Here is a 22,109-nt window from a genome sequence, read left to right on the forward strand (position 1 = left end):
TGTATTTTTATTGTGTTTTAATACCAGTTTAGTTTGTGCTTGCATTTCTTGCAAAACAAAGGTATTGCATTATTTATACTGTATCACATACTCACTTCTTACCGGTGAGAAAATCAAGAAGAAGAGGAAGAAATTTATTGCATCCTTCATTGATGATTCCGGTCCAAGTATATCTAACATTGCCATCAATGATCCAGTACTTAGGATTTTATTGAAGTCATGCTGGTGTTGGTTATATTGCAAACAAATGAAACATATATAGTTTTAGCTCACCAGAGCCGAGGGCTCCTGGTGAGCTATAAGAATCGGTGAATGTCTGTAGTCTGTTCATATTTAGTTTGTTTCAACTCTAGCGGCTACAATTTTGAAGCAATCGTAATCAAACTTGGTCAAAATGTTTTGACCACAACACCTCTTATGAGTTTGACTGTGGATTAGATCACATCAGCATGTCAAGGTTATGTGCCTTTGATTAAAAAAATTGCGGTATTTCACTTTGTTTATACGCTAGCATCTTCATTGAATTTTCCATCATCATATCCTAGTAATATTTGTGTGTAATGTGTATGACTTCAAGGTTATGGATTAGTTAGATTATCAGCAAATCGAGATGGACAAAAGTTATTTTATCTTGTTAACACACTATCACCTTCATTTCTTCACCAACCTTAATCATATTTACATAGAATATGTGATATCTCAAAACCTTAGATAATATAGAATATGGGCAAGGGTCAAATCAAATGAAAAGATCTTGAACACTATAGAGGCCACAGTTTTAATTCAATTTTTACTAATCTTGGTCAGAATGATTTCGTTCATGGTCATTAGGACAAGTTCCAAACTGGGTCTCTGGGGTCAAAAACGAGATCAGTAGGCTGGATAAAAAAAGCTTGTGAACACTCTAGAAACTACAATTGTTTATAAAATCTTAGTCAAAATGTTTGTCTTGATGATTTCTAGGACAAGTTTGAAACCGGGTCATGTTGGTTTAAAAACTAGGTCACCAGCTAGATCAAAGGAAAATCTTTTTAACACTTTAGAGTCCACAGCCTAAGTTTGAAACTCATTAGAATTGGTCCGAATATTTGTCTTGATGACATCTAGGTCAAATTCGAATCTGGATTTTTTTTAGGGTTAAAAGCTATGCCAATTGGTCAAATCAAAGGAAACGCTTGTAAATAGAGGCCACAGATATGACCTTCTGATGAAAGTCAGAATGTTAATCTTGATGATCTTTATGCCAAGTTCATCTCTTCAAACCTGGGTTATGTGGGGTCATTAACTAGGTCACTGTGCTAGATTAAAGAAAAATCGTGCAATTACTCTTGACTAGAGACTAAACTTAAATTTCAAGTATGAAACTCATGAGTAGTAGTTACTTTAAGAATGTTTATTTTAATGAAATTTAGGTCAGGTTTGGATATGGATTATCTGAGATCAGAAACTAGGTCACTAGGTCAAGTCAAAGAAAAATTGTATATTTGCTATAGTGGCTGCATCTTTGACTGGATATTCGTGAATTTCTTCAGATTGATTTTAACGATGCAATCTATGTCAAGTTTAAATCTACATCGTCTCGGGTCAGTCCGCCCGCTTAGCTCAGTAGGTAAGAGCGTTGGTCTACGGACCGCTGGGTCGCGAGTTCGATCCTCGGGCGGGGCGTATGTTCTCCGTGACTATTTGATAAACAACATTGTGTCTGAAATCATTAGTCTTCCACTTCTGATAATTCATGTGGAGAAGTTGGCAGTTACTTGCGGAGAACAGGTTTGTACTGGTACAGAATCCAGGAACACTGGTTAGGTTAACTGCCCGCCGTTACATGACTGAAATACTGTTGAAAAACAGCGTTAAACCCGAAACAAACAAACAAAAAAAGACAAAATCGTCTAGGGTCAAAAACTAGGTCATCTGTTATAATCAAAGAAAAAATGTGTTTATGCAATTGTGGTTGCATTTTTACATTTGAATTTATGTTTTCTATTGAGTTTAGTTGTAACATTATTTACAATTGAGTCACCTGATAAAAACTTGTCTATTGATAAACCAAGGTATTTTACCTGACTAGAACTATTTATACCATGACCATTGCAATTTACAGACGCTGATCCAAGCTTACTTAGCTTGCGCTTTGGGCCAAGGAGAATGTATTATGTTTTACCTAGGTGAAGGGATAACTTATTGTCTATTAGCCAGTCTGAGCAACTTTCCAGTACTTGACCAAGTTTGACAGAAATAAAATCTGGATTTTTATGACTAAACAAAATTGTACTGTCATCAGCATATACAATAAGTCTGCAGTCTTTATCTATACTAGTTATCATGTCATTAACATAGCACAGGATGTAAGAATGTTTGTTGTGTCCCCTCCCCCATGAGTGCTGGGGCCATATAGATTTGGTCTGATCCGTCCGTCCTTCTGCGTGTCCGTCCGAAGTTCGTGACTTGCCTAGTTCAAAAAGTATTTAATATAAATTGATGAAACCTTGCATGAGTCTTTATCATGATATGAACTTGGAGATATGAACTTGCGCACCTATTATTTATCGTCTGGCTTTGCCCACTATTTTTATAGTTATTGCCCCTGAAATAGTCAAAAATGCACATTTTCACATTTTGACATGCCTAGCTCAGAAAGTAATTGATATAAATTCATGAAACCTTGCATTAGTCTCAATCATGATATGAACTTGCGCACCTCCTGTTTTTTAATCTGTGTTTGCCCCCTATTTCTAGAGTTATGGCGCCTGAAATAGTCAAAAATGCACATTTTTACCTTGTGACGCGCCTAACTCAAAAAAGTATTTGAGCCCGCCCGCTTAGCTCAGTAGGTAGAACGTGGGTCTACGGATCGCGGGGTCGTGAGTTCGATCCTCGGGCGGGGCGTATGTCCTCCGTGACTATTTGATAAACGACATTGTGTCTGAAATCATTAGTCCTCCACCTTTGATTCATGTGGGGAAGTTGGCAGTTACTTACGGAGAACAGGTTTGTACTGGTACAAAATCCAGGAACACTGGTTAGGTTAACTGCCCGCCGTTATATGACTGAAATACTGTTGAAAAACGGCGTTAAAAATAAAAAAGTATTTGATATAAATTAATTAAACCTTGCATGAGTTTTTATTATGATATGAACTTGCACACCTCTTATTTTAATCTAGCTCTGCCTCCTATGTTTAGAGTTATGGGCCCTGAAATAGTTCAGAACCACCATGGATACACAACGACATACGCAAATATATCAGAAAAAGAAAACGTGCAAATGACAAAGCCAAAATATCACAAAACCCTCGACACTGGCAAGCATACAAACAGCTTAGAAACAAAACAACTGACATGCTCAGACAAGCCAAACACCACTTATCTCTAAAGATTTCAGATAAACTAAAACAGCCAGATCTTAAAACAACGGACTATTGGAGAATACTTAAACAATTCATTGCACCCACTAATAAATCAAGCATCGATACATTACATGATAATGGAAACATAGTCACAGACAACACAGACAAAGCCAACCTTCTGAACAATTCCTTTCAAACCCAAACACAACTCAACGATCAGAATAAAACACTTCCACCACTACATATAAACCCAGATGAAAATGTCCTCACTAACATTCAAATCACAGAAGACGAAGTAGAGATTACACTTAAATCACTTAATACAGGCAAAGCATCAGGTCCAGACAACATAAACAGTAGAATACTCAAAGAACTTTCCCACGAAATAGCAAGTCCTTTATGCTCTCTTTTCAACAGATCTCTTCACATAGGAAAGGTACCAACTCTTTGGAAATTAGCAAATGTCTGCGCTATTCATAAGAAAAACGATCCTCATATAGTCTCTAATTACAGACCTATATCACTACTAAGCACTATCAGTAAAACTCTTGAAAAAAATCATTCATAAGCACACATACAACTTCTTCAGGTCGAACAATATTATCTCTTCACTTCAGTCAGGCTTTGTTCCCAACGACTCAACTTCCAATTAACTTGTTTCTATCTACAATTCTTTCTGTCAAGCCCTAGACGAGGGCAAAGAGGTCAGGGCTGTATTTTGTGACATTTCTAAAGCATTCGACCGATTTTGGCATCGTGGTCTCCTTCATAAACTGGAATCAAAAGGAATTTCAGGTCAGCTTCTTCTTTGGTTCAAGGACTATCTATCTGGTAGAAGGCAGAGGGTCGTTCTTTGTGGTTCCTATTCTGAAACTGTACTTATATCTGCTGGTGTTCCACAAGGTTCCATTCTTGGTCCTCTTCTTTTTATTCTCTATATCAACGACATCGTTACGGACATCGGTTCTACTATTCGTCTCTTTGCTGATGACACAAGCCTCTACATAACTGTTGATGATCCTAAACAATCAGCAATTACACTCAACGCCGATCTCAATACTATCACAAACTGGGCCGAAAAATGGCTAGTTGACTTCAATCCAAACAAAACAACCTCTTTGCTCATTTCACGAAAACACAACAAACCATATCACCCTTCTCTATCAATGAATGGCACAGTTATAGCAGAAGTAAACACTCACAAGCATCTAGGGGTCACATTTTCTCACGATGGAACTTGGCATGAGCACATTGAGAAAATTAAAACAAAAGCATGGCAACGTATCAATATTATGCGCACACTCAAATTTACTCTTGACAGAAAATCATTAGAAACTATCTATACATCTTTCATTCGCCCTCTCCTAGAGTACTCTGACGTCGTTTGGGACAATCTTTCTCTCCATGATCAATATGAGTTAGAGAAAATACAACATGAGGCGTGTAGAATTATCTGTGGGGCAACCAAACTAGTTTCTATCGATAATCTCTATAGGGAAACCTGCTTTGAAACTCTCAAACAAAGAAGAGAACAACACAAACTCACACTCTTTTATAAAATGACAAACAACCTATCTCCTCCATATCTCAATTCTCTCGTACCTGATAATGTGGGCGATACGACTACATACAACCTAAGGAACGCCAACAACACAAGGGATATCCACTGTCATACACAACTCTACGCAAATTCATTCCTGCCATCGGTTGTAAATGCCTGGAATCAGCTTCCTATTGAACACCGAAACTGTACTACACTCAACTCTTTCAAAAGCAAACTCAGTGCCAACAAACCCATGGTTCCCTCTCATTATTACATTGGCAATCGTAAGCACCAAATTCTACACACTCGTCTCAGAACTCATTGCAGCACCTTAAAGGAACATCTATTTACAAAAAAACATAATCACCAGTCCTCTATGTGAATGTGGCCAAACCGAAAGTACTCACCATTACTTCTTTGATTGTCATTTCTATCGCCATCAACGCACTGTACTCTTAAATCACATTCTAAACCTCACCACACCTTCTCTGTCTGCACTTTTATTTGGAGACCCAAACCTCTCGGATGATTCAAATAGTGAAATCTTCGCACATGTCCATAATTACATCAGAACAACCAAGCGTTTTGATACATAGCATTCCTCTTTATATATATTATATAATACAATAAATTATTAATTATTGGATATTATGTATCACCTTGCTCACTTTTTCCATGCTGATAATTTTAGAACCAACCGCACTTCCAACTCGTGTACGTGACCATATCTCTATATTTCTCTACCTCTATCTCCACCACGCTCTCATTTCTACCCTTTTTACTTCCTTCATATATCTCTTAGTCATAAACCAATGTAAAATATACTTACTGTTTCTAAGCACGTTTAAATATATGCAGTTACTACATTACCATTTTAAAACAAACAATATGAGATAAATAGTTGTCTAGCTTTGGTAATGTATTATTGATGTTTCATTTGCATGTTTTCCATAGTTTACAAATACTTTTTAAATTATTTTCTAAGTTACCAGCTATCCCTGCTATTTATAAGGAAAGAGTTTCTAAATAAGCTTAGCTTCCTACTCAATCCTTGATTTGTGTAAATATATGTTTGCTGTATACCTGCTTGAAAATAAATATTGTTTAAACCAAATAGTTAAAAATGCATATATTCACCTTGTGACGCGCCTAGCTCAAAAAGTACTTGATATAGATTTATGAAATCTTGCATGAGTCTTAATCATGATACGATCTGGCGCACATGCTATTTTACATCTGGGTCCGCCCCCTATTTTCAGTGTTATGGCCCCTGAAATAGTAAAAAATGCACATTTTCACCTTGTGACACGCCTAACTCAAAAGTACTTGATATAGAGTTATGAAACCTTGCACGAGTCTTAATCATGATACGATCTTACGCACATTCTATTTTTCATCTGGGTCCGCCTCCTATTTTCAGTGTTATGGCCCCTGAAATAGTCAAAAATGCACATTTTTACTTTGTGACGCAGGTAACTCAAAAAGTATTTGATATAAATTAATTAAACCTTGCATAAATCTTTATCATGATATGGACTTGCACACCTCCTATTTTTTTTATCTGCCTCTGCCTCCAATTTTCAGAGTTATGACCTATGAAATGGTCAAAAATGCACATTTTCGCCTTGTGACGCAACTAGCTCAAAAAGTAAATGATATAAATGGATGAAAACTTACATGAGTCTTTACCATGATATTAACTTGCATACCTCTTATTTATTTGCTGGTTCCTTACCCTATGTTTAAAGTTATTTCCCCTGAAATGGTCAAAATACACATTTTTCACCTAATTATTTGCCTAACTCAGAAATATTTAATGTAAACTCATGAAACATTGCTTGAGTCTATATTATAATGTGACCTTTCACACTTGGCATTCTTCTTGAGAATCTTAGCATTTGTTACGTAAATTGAGTGAAAGCCCTTGAAATAGCCAAAATAGTGGATTTTATGTTTGAAATGCTCATAATTTCCCCTTATTTGTGACAAATATACTAGTGGCGCACACTCTGCGTCCTACTGACATATTCTAGTTTATTTACGGTCTATATTATATTAATGAACTGACGTTTTTGCTATACAGGCTATGGTCCCGCGCATTTAGATAATATCTGGAAAAAAACATAGAGGTCAAAAGATTGTTTTATTATTCCTTTAATCAAATGTAAGAAAAGTTTCTGCTTATACAATAATCCAGTATAATCTTAAATGTTCTGCTTCTATTCCTTTACGAAAAACCTGTAAAGCAGCTTTACAATATGCCATCTGGCGACATTATTGGTCGATTTCAAGTTCAGTGACCTTCTGTAACAAGTGAATGCGTCCATTAATCTATCCTCAATCTCCATACACTGACCTAGTAAATTCAGTGCTGTTTCCCTGTGATGGAGGCGGGGCTCAGTATTAATTGTATGAATCAGTCTGCCTAGAACTCTCTGCTGACCAGCACGATTGTCAAGTCTTCTATATGTCATATACTGTAGGTAGTATAAGTATGGAAGTGAATCAACGACTGCCCAGTCCATCCAGAAGTCCATGTCCTCATCTCTGGTCCGGCGTTCTTCTTCTGGACATCTGAACATTTCATACTTCAGAGCATTGGGAACACAATGTATTTCCTGTCGGGTGAATACAACCCCAAATGCAACATTTATATTCAATGTTGTTTTGTAATTATAGCATAAGAAACAGTTTTCCGATAACCTTAAGCTGCTCATGTTTCCAAGAACACCTGTACTCATGCAACGACACATCGGTTCAGTAACTCTGGTATCATATTTTTGTTCCACATCATTAAGAATCATTGACGCCTTGCCTATACTTCCAGAACAGAATAGAGCAGACGCTAGTTTCAGACGACCGGATGCCACATCAGAGTCAATACCTAACGACAGCCATTGTAATGATTCAGCAGAAATACACCGACCACGTGATATGTCAGCAGATGCTAACTTTGTACCTAATGTTGTACATAGTAAAGGTGCTAACACTTCGGCTGCAGCACGTTCAGAGCAGCTACCGTTTGCGCGAAATTTCAAAACATTCCGAATACGATCTTTCATATCATTACAATTCATAATATGAGTATGATTATCTAAACCATTTACTATGTCCTGAAATGATGTATGAATTTCACGATACAAGTCATATTGTAGCCGGTTGTATACATTCAGACAAACATCTTTTGGAGACATAAAATAAATACTATTCCTCCTAATGAACGGATTGCATATCGCATAAAGTCGGTCGCCTATATTATCCATTTCTATACCTAAAATTGCGATACATTTACTGTCAATTATATTTCCTATCATGAACACTATATTTTGTCTCGTTTCTAGATTCAATCGCCCATCTAGTAAGTTATTTTCTGGAATGAAATAATGCGGACAATTATTTATGAATACGCATAATTGCAGAAGTCGCAAACTCATTATAATACAAGAAATAAGATTTTCCTCTCTCCATAGTTGCGAGTTTGTTATTTCAACTAAATGCATTAAAACAGTTTTACATTGATAGCTTGTCACAATTCCATTTAGAAATGTTTTCATTATCATTTTTAGTACAACGTAACATCTGATTTGAGTAATATTCATGTTGAACATCAGGCAGCGTTCTGCTATAGACGTAGATATTCTCCATTCTAGTCTTTCAGTTTCACTCAAGCAGTGTCCAGTAGGCACAACAAAACATCCACTGTTTACTGCAAAACACTTAGTTTTCCTACCAGGCCACTGGTCTGCTGTAGTTCTTGTTACCCATGGTAAAGCTTCGGTTGGCCAGTTTTTACTAGGGAGACCAGGTACATAATCAGCGTTTATATTTTCATCTGATGAAGAAGGACCATGTCGTATCAATCCAGGTAATAGACCAGAATTTAAAGTTGTATTTTTCATCAGCACTCGCCCCTCATCATCATATTCAAAGTGATCACCAGGTAAATCTTCCCATGCTACAGGAATATCTGACCTTAACAGCTGAAGTCTACAATAACCTGGTGCTACATTGTCCCGAAGCATCAGTAAGTTTTCTTTACCTTGCTCCCATTGACCCCAGTCTTGTATTATATTGCACCTGTTGTCGCAAACTAATGTATCAGTATCTGATTTAAGTCCTAATGTAGTAGTTCCCTCTGTTTGACTGCCAAAATGAAAATATGTTGAACGGCCATTTTTGTTGACAAAATGTTCTTGTGTATATAAACTTTCCGTTAGAAGTCCCGTACTTCTCCTCATCATAACTGTCCTCTCATTCACTCCTATATCATCCAGGACATGTGACAGGCGGAGAGAAAAATCACGTAACTCGTCTGCTAGTCTATCCATGATTCTGCCCTGCAAATATAACAAAGTGTAAATTCATCCTTTTATAAAAAGAAGAAAGTTTGATCACAAGTATCGTATTAGAAGACATACTTTAACGGGATATGTATACATAATAAAACATTCAATTACAATAAAAAAATGTCAGATATTTATTATTTCTTATACATGCTATAATTATAAGTACCCGCTAAGAATAAAAAGGCGTTGTTTTCTTATAATGAAAAAAGTTGCTATCGAGGAATTATTCAGTCTGTTTTATAGTTTGTGAAAAAGAGCAGTTATTAACATTATAATCATAAGGAGTTGTCTAGCTTTGTTCATTCAGTAGACCTAACGGCTGGAAGGAGTTTCGATTTAATACAAATAGAAGGTGTTGAGCTTGATTTAATAGCTAAATATTCTGTTTAAATAGGGTCATGATCTATAACGAATTTCACTTTTATCTAACTAGATTCTGTCAGGTTAACCCTGCGTGAAAATCCAATGGTTATTGAAATATGAGTATGCACGCAAAACTGTAACCAATGTGTGACGCCGACGCTGACTCCGACGCCGACGCCTGGTTGAGCAGAACAGTTCAGAGAGCTAATAGAGATAAAGTACTGAAGACATTATACATATTGTTTTCCGTCTAAACCTCTTAGGGGACATTGGTACCGCCTGTGGATTGAACTTGCCACCTATCAATGGATTTATTAAACTCTATCTACTGCACTAATACGGTATGCTACAAAAATACCTGTTCGTCAAGCTGATACGTCCATATTATATCAAAAACATAGCATTGCAGATTATTTCTATCCTTTGCAGAGTTTTATTCTATTATATTGGTCAGTTTTACGACAGGAAAATACTCCACGAACACATTTGTGGATGTCTTTAAATTGTGGGTTTTGTAACATAAGTTTCATGGATATAAACAACCGTCCATTAGCAGAGAAAATCAAGCCGAGCTCGCAACATTTTTATTTTTTCTTGTGGGACCACCTGTTGGTTTTCACTTCTCTGTACTAGTTTTCAATAATCTTAAAGTTCAAATTTCATGTTTCCAAAACTCCATAACTATAAAATACGAGGGGCTATCCCAAAGTTCCTGGACAAACTTCATAAAATCAAAACCAGACACAATATTGGTGTGAAAATAACCGTAAGATAATATTCAACGAAAACGTCATTCTTTTTCAATGTAGACGTCAGCTGAAGCGACAAAACGGCGGTGTCGCTCTTCCCACTAATGTCCTGATACCACTCCTTAGTAACTGAATATAGAATTCTTTGTGCATGCTATCGCAGGTCTTTCATCCTATCAAATCGTAAGCTTTTTAAGTCCTTCTTTAGACTCTGAACAGAACGAGCTCGTATGGTGCGAGTACAGGTGAGTAAGGCGCATGCTGCAAAAGATCAGCCTCGATTTGGATTAACAGTGTCGTCTGCACTTCGACTGGCGCATGTGCAGGGACGTTGTGTTAAAGAAAGATCCGTCTGGTCGCTTCCATTTGAGATTTACACAAAACTGTAAATTCGCCCACATTTTTAGCTTGTCTTCAGGCGTCCTTTTTCGTCCTAGCGTTTATTTGGTGTTAGCGCAATTTGCGATGCAAGTACGTAATGCGAGCGTGAAGTTTTTAAATGAAATGATGTAATTACGCTAAAATGACGCCAAATTGTGCAAATGACGTTGGAAATGCATGTTATTTTGACATAGAGACATAACAATGATTTTATATTTTAAACTGCTTCACTTGGCGTTTACTCATGTTGCCATAGCAACTGTATCAGACGAACGTAGAGAGTTACATGAGCAAACTTATTTTCATAAACTCAAAGCAAATATCTATTAATGCAAAACAAATTAAAAAGAGTGTGCGATATAAACTAAAAGATATTAAACTTGTCCGCGAACATTTGATAGCCCCTGGTATATCACTGATATGTTTTTTACCTGTTACTTTTATATCCTCCGTAAAATAAACAATTATATAAAAAAAAAAAAAAAAAAAAAAAAAAAAAAAAAACAACAATTTTAAGCAACACTTCAATTTGTTGGTAGTTACAGTGTGTATACAAAATAGTATCAGTTTACAACATGAACACATGCCAACTACATGTAATTCTATACATGAAGTAGCTGGATCAAAAACTACCTCAATTATCCACAGTTAAACCCAAACCTTGTTCAGACTTATGTATGATATACAAAGAATATAGCCTTACTTGCCGGTATATAGTTAAAACTGTTACCCGAATCCCGTTTTATTACATGACAACAGAAATAAACTTTCATAACGTTTTCATTTTTTTCCAAAATGTTCGTTGACTTTAACCTATTATATTTCAATGTTGAACTGCGTACCGTTCAGTAACACAAACTATGGACCGACGATATATATAATGAGTCATGTAATAAAAAAGATATAGAAATGTAACTGAAATCCTATTATATTGGTGGGAGTTGTTCATTTTAATAGGGGTTTTACAGTAAAATATGTCAATACGAAAATCGATATCCGACCAACGTACGTGTTTGATACGCAGGAGTATTTTATTAAAATTATTCATTACAATTTCGCTTTAAAAGCAAACGTGTTTAATTAGGCCTACGGCCCTTTTACTAAAATTATTCAGGAAAGAAGTGGTATTGTATATCAGTGTTACCAAATATGAATTCATTCACTGATAAGAACCATTTACAACGCAGCGATTAAACACAAGCAGTTATATCCTTTCCGCAGCCTTAACGTACTAAAACGTATTAGCGTCTGATGGCCCTCTCATGCTTCCGTAGAAACAACATTTATTACACGAAATTTATTTTGAAAATATTTCTGAAATGCCTAGGTCTGCAGCTCTCAAATACGGTTATATCTTACATCTGAGGCATTTACTGACAATGTCAGACAACATCAAAAATGATATTTTGAGCGATTCGATGAAGTTCCAAAATTATCAATGTACCCTTGGGATTTGTGTTTATCCCGAGCTCAAATATCTTTTCGTAGATGAAAAGCTGACATGCCGTACTAAAGCCCAAATAATTTCAATTCGTAAGAAAGTGCTGAAAATTGACTTCCCAATAGCAAAAAAAAAAAGAAGTCCACGCGCATACATTTAGACACGGGGTGACACCTGCGCGTGATCCCTAACTATCTACGAATCAAAATATAAAATTTCGTTATCAATTGCTAATCATCATTCAGTGTAATGTATTTATTTGTTAATTCTTTTCTGAGTGATAGTATCTTAGCTCGCTTGAACAAATGTGTACTTTAACATAACTTTTTTTATTCAATCAGCAAACTTGTCTGTTCTAATGAAAATTTATCTGAAGACATTCGTGTGCGTTTTTTATGACAGGGAAAGACTCCGCGATCTTATCCACGGGTTTCTCCATACTTTGGTACATGCAAGATGACAGCATACATTTGTACCGGCTCAATCAAACGAGCCATTTTCAATTGAACCGCGCAATGAGAAAACCAACTTAGTGGCTTTGCGATCAGCATGGATCCAGACCACTCTGGCATCCGCGCAATCTAGTCAGGATCCATGCTATTCGCTTAAGGTTTTCTAATTGCTATAGACTTTGAAAGCGAACAGCATGGATCCTGACCAGACTTTGCGGATGCGCAGTCTGGTCTGGATCCATGCTGGTTGCAAATCCACTATGTTGGTTTTCCCATGGCGCGGCTCATTTCTCATTTTCATTTTGTGTGTTTGATGACCTACGGGTTTCCATTTTTCTATTCTAGTTTTCAGTTATCGTATTGTTCAAGATGTATGTTTTGAAACATTAAAAACTAAACTATAAAGTATATTGCACATCATTATACCTCCCTGAGTGCGCAATGGTTAAACCAGTTTTAATCAATACTTTTGTTGCACTTCCTTGTAAATGACACTTGAAATATGCACAGTTAAAGGCGATCATTGTTCAGACTTATGACGCTACTAAATAATATACACTTATTCAATGACTTTAAGGTATTTAATCAAAACTGTTTCCCGAGATCCAAAGCGTTTTGTTACATGACACTAGAAATAACTTTTATAAAACACTCATAAAGTTCGGTGACTTTAACCAATCAGAATTCGATTTTGAACTGTAGACCGGTCAGTAGTACAGACTATCACCCGACAATTCATGAGTCAATGAGTCGTCTGTTAACAAAGTTATAAAAATGTTACAGAATAGTGATGAGTTTCTCTTCTTAAAAGTAACAGAAAAATCTGTCAATACGAAAGTTGATGTCAGACAAACGTTTTTAAAACGTAGGCTTATAATATTTTTCATTTCCATTTTGCTTGAACATCAAACATGTTAAAATAGGCATCTGGAGCATTTGTTAAGATTGTTAATAAAAGAAGTACAATTTGATAGGAGATAGGAACCCTTTTATGAAACGTAGCAATGAAGGAAGAGCTTTTATAAAATTACTTAATGAACAGTTTTGACAATTAACACCAGATGGTTTCATGAAATAGCGAATAAAATGGTGAAACATTACACACAAACTAGATATTTCTTGTTACATAAAACGTTGTATGAAGTGTTTTCTACGCCTCGATATATATCTTAAAAAGGCAAAGGTGTAAAATAGAATAGTATAGAATAGAATAGAATAGACTTTTATTCACCAATTTTGACAGGAAGAACTTATAAGTTAAACTAATGTAGCTATATTTCTGATACAATGACAAAAAAAAACAATAACAAAAAAAAAGACTAAAACTTACCTTTACTATAGAGGAATCACTTAATGATATTTAACTGACTAGAGTAAGGCATATGAAGTTCTTTGAGAAGAAGTAATCTAAACCTTTATAAGAGAGAGAGAGAGAGAGAGAGAGAGAGAGAGAGAGAAAAGAGATGCAGAGAGATAAGACAATAATTAATTGGTTTAAAAGAACATTAATAAGAAACTTACCAGTGTATTTTCTCCTAAGTAGAGAATATATGTTTTTCTTGTTTCGGTTTCAAGGTAAATTCCATGTGACTATTTTTATCGGTTTTCTGCTCTGTTTATTTTGTCGTCATAGTACAGTTCGTTTTCGTAAACATCGTGTTTGTAAACATTAAAGCTTGCGTTTTGTAACCTTAACGCAGGGTTCCATATTTTAGTGTGTCTTGTATAAGAAAAACGTGAGCTCAAGCTAAAACAAAACATAATCAGAAAGTAGAAAGGTCACTTTGCAAGTAGAGAGTTTTTGGTTTGAAAACGTGTAAACACGTATGCCCTAGTAATCGAACTGTACTAAAATAGCCCTATAATAAATATTCAATGGCGTTGTACATTTAAATAATTATCACAAACTTTGAAAGAATGCCATGAAGTCTCTGACCTTGTTTTTAGGTTTATTTGAATGTATCTATTGATTTACTCTAGAAATAATTTATAACACTATTTATGCACTATGGGCGGTTATACGTCGTGTGTAATAAATTCAGGAGGGCGCAGCCCCAGTTAAATTATTTGTACGCCCTAGTGTATAAATAGTGTTACCTACCGGCTTCTTTCTATAAACACCTTATAGACCACTTAAGAGGTTTTAAACAATTACCAGACCTGTCCTACTTCTACTGTTTACACGAAAATGTTTATGACGACAAATCTCATGGGCCTATAGCGGGAATCGAACCTGAGTCGCTCGGATACTTGTCCAATGCTCTAACTACTTAGCAAAATTGTCGACACACTTATGCAGTTGTCAGAGATTAAATTTAAGGTTATGCGTTAGAGATCGTAACAATGCAATGGACTCATGAGAAGTCCGCGCATGTCATTTACGGCGCGCGCGTGATTGACATCGTAAACATCATTATCACTTGTTTAAAAAAAATGTCTGTTTTAAGTGAAAAATTACAGACCATTTTTATAAAAAATAAAAATTGATCTAAAGCTGACTTTGCTGTAAAGTTTTAACATTCAATTCTAAACAGGTCTTGATATTGGTCTGAAAGTTTATACGGGCATACTCTTCCGTCTAAGTGCAGAACGCTACATGAAACAAGACATTTTATTTTACAAAGAAAAATAATAACAATGCTGTAATTGCAAAAGAAACAAACACCACAAATTCCTCCATCTTTAATTATTAATTTACTAATGAAACTTGCGGCGATTTTCTGTACAATTAACATGGAACATAAATAACGAAGTTGTATTTTTGAAAAAAAAAAACAACAAGTTAAATGTTCGTGAAATATTCTGGACGTGTCTGAAATAAGATCGACAGTTTAAACATATTTAAAGGCAGTTTTTAGGTAGATTGGCGGAATACTGATCAAAGTACATTTCTCTTTTTCTGAAAAAAAATGTTCTAATTTTGCTGAATGTCGTTAATTCTTATCAAATTAACGGTTCACATTTTCATGCCTTTAAATATTATCATATATTTGCACTGCACAAAGTTTTGTCGACCTGACTGCCTTTCATTTGTGTAAAACTGTCAGTTTACTGGGTTCAATTCTTGCAGACCAGAACGACTTTAAACGAAGTAATGTTATTTCAAATCGCGTTGCCATGTCACTGAAAACAGAAGCCTCGAACTTCAAACCTTTTAATTAGTAGTACTCGTTACTTTCATTGTCAAGAAGATAAGGCTATATTAGGGTCGGATTAAGCCTTGATCGTAGAAATATAAGAACAATAGAAAAGTTTCAGTATCTCTAGGAAAGTGCTAACACTTATATTTTATATAGTTCATATTTTTTTCGTTTAATTTACCTATATATATCAACAATGCGAACACGCCTGCGTACAATTTTACCCTTTTTCATTTGGTAAAAAAACTGAACTTTTATACATGTATCTTACAAAGTTGTCATGATAGTATGAGTATTAGCACTTTCTTAATAAAAAGTAATCAAAACTTCAGTGTTTTCTATTGTTCCTAAGTTATCCACGTTACACCGATTGGTGTATAATATTTATCCCGATCGAGATGATATACAATGTATATTTAAGTAACATATTAAAGAACTAAATTTTCTTAAAATAATTATGCATAAAATTTATAAAATAATATCCGCGAAAATTCTGAACAATTGGCTAGACACACATTGATGATCTAAGATAATATTTCCCAAATGTGCACGGTTTTTGCATGCATACAAATGCCATGTCCTAACTGCTAACAAATATATTTACAGGTGCGCAGCAAGTTGGGCATTTTGTTATATCAATAATGAAACAGAAATAATGTTAGCATACTTACTTTTATAGAAACACCATGTCATGTGAAAATTTGTAATAATTTACTTTTGTCTGTATACTCACATGTTGCATATGTAACTTGAGTTAATAAAGTCTGTTCTGTTCTGATAAATTGTAGCAAATATTGTCTTGTTTGTTCCTCTAGTTCTTTGTTTTTAATAATGCATACACATTACAAACATTTAACAAATGCGAAGTCAAGGTGGACTATGTAAAACAAGGAAGCATGCAGATAAGTCAGCTATCATTCTCGGAATAGGTCTGCATAGTGTTTATAGACCTTTGAGGCGATTTAAAAACCCCGCTCGCTACGCTCGCTCGGTTCACATATCCCTCACAGATCTATAAATACAATGTAGACTTATTCCTCGAACAATAACTATTACTTAAAACACGGGTTTTGCTATGAATAATTTCGATTCTAATATGTCCTTAATCTAAAACAGTAGATAAATTAGAGTACTTCTTGGTCGCAACAAAAATTTTGACGACACCGCACGTTAACGTGACGTCATTTTAGTGTGCTTTAACAGAGACAGGCACATTAGAATATTGCGTAATGCTAATGACAGTTTGGACTGAAAGTTCATAATCGTTGTATGGAACAACATTAAGGAATATAAAGGAACAGTAAGGTAATAAACTAAAGAAATACTAAAAAAGAAAGTCATGCTAGGCTTATGAGATTATGAGAAACCTACAGACACTGATCAGCAAGACTTCTAAATTCCTACACTCAAGAAAATTGGAAAATTGAAACAATGCAACATTTATTTAGCGGTGTCGTGATTTCGATCCCTGGGCGGAATATGTTTACCATGACGATTTAATATTGTTATTGAAATAATTCGTCTTCTACATTTCAATCATGTGGGAAAGTTGACAGATAATTGCGGAGAACAGATTTACTATTACAGAATCCAGGAGCACTGGTTAGGTGAACAAATTAACCCTACTACTGTTGAAAATCTCAAAACAAATGTAGCAGATAGCGAATTAAAAATTTATTGCTTTATCTAAGATTCTTAACGCAATATACAGCGAAACTGTAACGTGTATATGTATGAAAAGTTGGTCACTTTATTAACTGTTGGTTCGAGTCCCGGATTTTCCAAGTCTTAATGTTTCTTTAAATATTTAATATTATGTTCTTGTTATCAACTCAGTATCACAAGCACGTGTAGTCGGATAACTCACCCCACCGTCTCCGCCTCTGCCAACTGTTAGCATTACAACATTTACTGAGCGTAATGTAGTTAATCAAAATACGGACTTTATGTTACAATTTCAGCTAGTTTGAAAACCGTCAGTGCTCTTTGGAATTACAAAATGGGCATCTGTGAAATTGACAATAGGAAACTGTAGTAGATATCAGTACAGCCTATAATTAAAGCCCTGGTATCAAACACTGATTCTGTAACCATTCTGTCAAATGGCACCGGTCCCGACAACTGATATTCGGATTCATAAATCGAACAATTTTACTTGTCATGAACACTTTATACTGTGCATATCGTAGGCGGGTACAAAACCAAACTAGACATTTATCAAAGGAAGTTATGGTCCGGTTTAAAGCAGCCGTAAGAATATTAATTTTCGGTACCCGCTTTAAAAAAACACGTTTAAAGTGGTGGTTCCAGCGAAAGCAAGTGTTCACAGATGCTAATCTTTTCTCTAAGACTTGAAGAAAAATAATAGATCTGATGTTTCAAATTACAGACCAGTTAGCGTCCTGTGTATTATATCAAAACGTCTAGAAAAAGCTGTTTATAGTCAGCTAGAGTCTTTTCTTGTATAACAAGGTCTTTTATATGAATTTCAAAGTGGCTTTAGATGTAATTACTCCACTGACTCATGCCTTATTCACTTGTCCTACCATATCAAAAATCAAAACTCTAAAGGTCTGTATACAGGAATGATCATGTTGGATCTCCAGAAAGCTTATGACACGGTGGACCATATAATTCTTTGTGACAAATTAAGAGAAATCGGTGTGGAGTCAGTTGAGTGGTTTCATTCTTTTTTGTCCGGACGTAAACAAACAGTCGATGTGAATAATTCTATGTCAGAATTTACGAATATTTCATGCGGTGTTCTACAAGGAAGCATATTGGGTCCTTTACTTTTTCTATGCTATGTTAATGATATGAGTATTAGTGTTAGTAATAAGTGCAAATTAATTTTATATGCAGATGATAGTGCTATCCTATTTTCTCATAAAGATCCAGAGGTAATTGAAAATGTTCTAGGAAGAGAGCTTGAAAACTGTAGTAAATGGTTACATGTAGTTGACAACAAATTATCTCTGCATCTTGTTAAAACTGAATGTATCTTGTTTGGTTCTAAAAGAAAACAAGAAAAGGTTGACAAATTCAATGTATTTTGTAATGGTCATACCATAGAATCACAAAAATCTGTTAAATATCTTGGAAGTGTATTAGACAATGATCTTTCCGCTACATCTACAATTAACAACATTGTTAAAAAGGTAAATTCTAAACTGAACTTTTTATATAAGCAAAGTAACTGTTTAAACATGGATATGAGAAAGAATTCATGTAATTCTTTAATACAATGTCATTTTGACTATGCCTCTTCATCTTGGTATAGTGGTATTTCAAAACAGTTGAAAAATAAATTACAAGTGACTCAAAACAAAGCTATCAGGTTTATCTGTGGTTATGATTATAAGAGGTCTTTTAAAGTGTCAGATTTTTATAATATTGGATGGCTTAATATTGAAAACAGAGTCAAACAACTAAGGCTCAATCATGTTCATAAAATGTTTAATAATGGTTGTCCAGCATATTTGCACACTAACTTCTCTCTTGTCTCTAAGAAACATTCTTATAACCGTACACATAGTGTTTACAGCTTTCATGTACCTCAGGTTGACAGTTCTACATCGACTACCTTTTATTTTCAAGCAATAAATGGCTGGAATAGCCTTCCAAATAACATAAAAAAAATTTAAAAAAAAAAAAACAAGCATACGTTTAAAAAAGCTGTCAAAATGGAACTCATTGAATGTATGAAAAGTGCTGAAAAATCATATTTTATCTTTTATTAATTGTATGATTATTTTATTAATATGTGTGCAATATTTCCTGATTTATTCTGCGATATGTATGTCAAAATTGAATATAACTTCATATACTTGTAATAATCAGGGATTTCTTTGATAGACAAATACATGTAACTCTTGGTTTAGATTTTCATTTATGCTAGTAAGAGTTGTCTTTCTTAGAACAATGTTGTATTCAAAACAGCCAATATTTTATACCTTGATAACTTTTCACAAGAACCCCATTGGAAATAAGCAGACATACTTAATGGGTTATCCTGTGATATATATGTCACAAGATTTATTTTATTTATTATATAAAAGAGCTAGTCCATTTTTCTTTAATATCATTTCGAGATATGAGATATATCTATTTCTGTGATATAATTGAATGTAAGACTTGTATTAATGTTGGCTTTTATAATGAGATATTTGTAATTTGTAATATTTGTATTCATGACATATATATTCACGAATAAATCTATACTAAGAGATTCGATGGTAAACAGTGCATTTTAAAGCATGCTGAAACAAACCCGTATTATACTTGTAATAGGCATAACGCTCAGTATGTGTTCACATCCTATTACCGGCTATACTCCCCCACTTCCTGTTGCGACCAATCAAAACAAAAAACTGGCAGGCCGAAGGTAAGAAATCGTCTTCGAACTAATTATTTCGCATTACACGGTGTATATATTTAAAATAGAAAAAAGTGAAAACTTCACAGGTCGCTCAACACGACGAAAACGAAAATGTTGCAGGCTCGGTTTGATTGAGCCTGTTCATGGACTTTTTTACGTTAAGCTGAACACAAATATGTGCATGCGGTCATATAACAGATCAAAACTACAAAATGCTGACTGATCACTAGGTCAAATCAAAGAAAAACTTTGTGTATGCATTAGAGGCTGTATTTTTCAATTGATCTTAATGAAATTTGGTCAGAATGATTGCCTTGTTCACATCAAGGTCAAGTTTGAGTATGGGTTATCTAGGGTTAAAACATAGGTCACTAGGTCATATCAAAGAAAATACTTGTTTAAACTCAAGAGAGCACATTTTTGGTCCAATCCTAATGAAAATTGGCCAGAATATTTGTTTTCGTGAAATCACTAGGTCAAACATGTTTACACTGTTATGGTGTGTTTCTCAGGTGAGCGACCTAGGGTCATCTTGGCCCTCTTGTTTAAAGGACCTGTTTGCACGATGAAATTGAAAACCTGGTTTTCCTAGAATTTCCACGATTTTTTGTTTTATTATTTCAGGTATGACATGTTGCAAAGCATTCTGTTTGATTAGGCCAAAAAAAATATGTATGTTTCCGGTGACCCGACTGACCCTAATTTTAGCCCCCGACCCTAAACTTTTTTTCGGAAGAAAATTTGCGGGTACGGAAAAAAATTACAATATCCGACCAAGATACTTAAAAAACAATGCATTTGCAGAATAGAGAGATAAAAATAACTTTGACAGCACGTGAAAACTAATGACAAATTTTGACAGGTATATGATGACTCATGACCTAATTTTTCTGTTATTTCTAACTTCCAGTTTGATTTTCATAAAATGGGTATTCTATATTGTAGCTTACAACTCATAAATTAAAACAATAAAAGAATATATTGTTACCTAACTGTCGTTTTGTCTATCCAAGTCACGTACGAATTCCTATTGTTTCAGTCATTTGTCACTAATGAGAGCAACTCACAGTGTTGCAATCATACAAAACACAACCCTTATTTTCACATAGATATTGAGAATTTATCTAATGAGCACATGTATTTGAAACACAATTTCAATACCGATTGTGTATTGTAATAATGCTAAGGGGCCTCCGTGGCCGAGTGGTTAAGGTCGCTGACTTCAAATCACTTGCCCCTCATCGATGTGGGTTCGGCCTCACTCGGGGCTTTTGAATTCTTCATGTGAGGAAGCCATCCAGCTGGCTTACGGAAGGTCGGTGGTTCTACCAGGTGCCCGCTCGTGATGAAATAATGCACGGAGGGGCACCTGGGGTCTTCCTCCCCCCATTAAAGCGGGAAAAGTCGCCATATGACCTATCATGTGTCGGTGCGACGTTAAACCCAACAAAAAAAAAAAATAATAATAATGCTAAACTATCTTAGCCGTGAGTGTCCTTAACAGGATACAAACTGTTTTACTTTTGACCATTAAGGAAGACGAAGTTATCTTACAGGAAATTAACTCTTTTACTTCCTTGGTTTGTTTCAACTTTTTTACAGATCAAGCGTTATTTTCTAAATCTTCATCTCGCTTAGTATTATACGAATCGTTTTATACAGCTTATTATATATACACTTAACAAAATTTCTACCGCCGCTCGAGTTCTATGTTCTTAGGCCAAACAAAAAGCTTGTTTGTTTCCGGTAACATGCATAAAAATAGGGTAAGTAGGTCGGTATGTTTTTAATTTGCTCTATTAAGTGGGACTTTTCAGAAATTACTTTTGTGTAAAAAATGAATGAGGGGGTTGTATTGTTATATTTTCTGGTCCTTCGGGATCATTGATTTCAACTCATTTAGATCTGAAGATTGCATACTGCTTAAGCCCGGGGTGGGGGGGGGGGGGGGGGGGGGGGGGGGGGGG

At 35.1% G+C, this 22,109-nt stretch overlaps 1 protein-coding gene across 2 annotated transcripts; it reads right to left on the minus strand.

Moving 5' to 3' along the window:
- Nucleotides 1-7,016: 7,016 nt before the first annotated feature.
- LOC128546005 (uncharacterized) lies at nucleotides 7,017-21,322 on the minus strand. Of its 2 annotated transcripts, none has more exons than XM_053547360.1 (2): nucleotides 21,131-21,322; nucleotides 7,017-9,229 (listed from the first exon to the last, which is right to left on the minus strand). In XM_053547360.1, exon 2 carries the CDS (start codon nucleotides 9,218-9,220, stop codon nucleotides 7,112-7,114), a length of 2,109 nt encoding a protein of 702 aa, XP_053403335.1. In that variant the 5' UTR covers nucleotides 9,221-9,229; nucleotides 21,131-21,322; the 3' UTR covers nucleotides 7,017-7,111. The 2 variants fall into 2 exon arrangements, with proteins under 2 accessions (XP_053403335.1, XP_053403334.1); XM_053547359.1 differs by lacking the exon at nucleotides 21,131-21,322 and adding an exon at nucleotides 14,146-14,223.
- Between the last annotated feature and the right edge of the window lie 787 nt (nucleotides 21,323-22,109).

The sequence above is a fragment of the Mercenaria mercenaria genome, chromosome 7 (assembly GCF_021730395.1).
Source record: "Mercenaria mercenaria strain notata chromosome 7, MADL_Memer_1, whole genome shotgun sequence".
Classification (NCBI taxonomy): Eukaryota; Metazoa; Mollusca; class Bivalvia; order Venerida; family Veneridae; genus Mercenaria; species Mercenaria mercenaria.

Coding starts and splice junctions, on each gene's coding strand:
- LOC128546005 (XM_053547360.1), bottom strand. CDS start 9,220: ATGGATAGACTAGCAGACGAGTTACGTGATTTTTCTCTCCGCCTGTCA.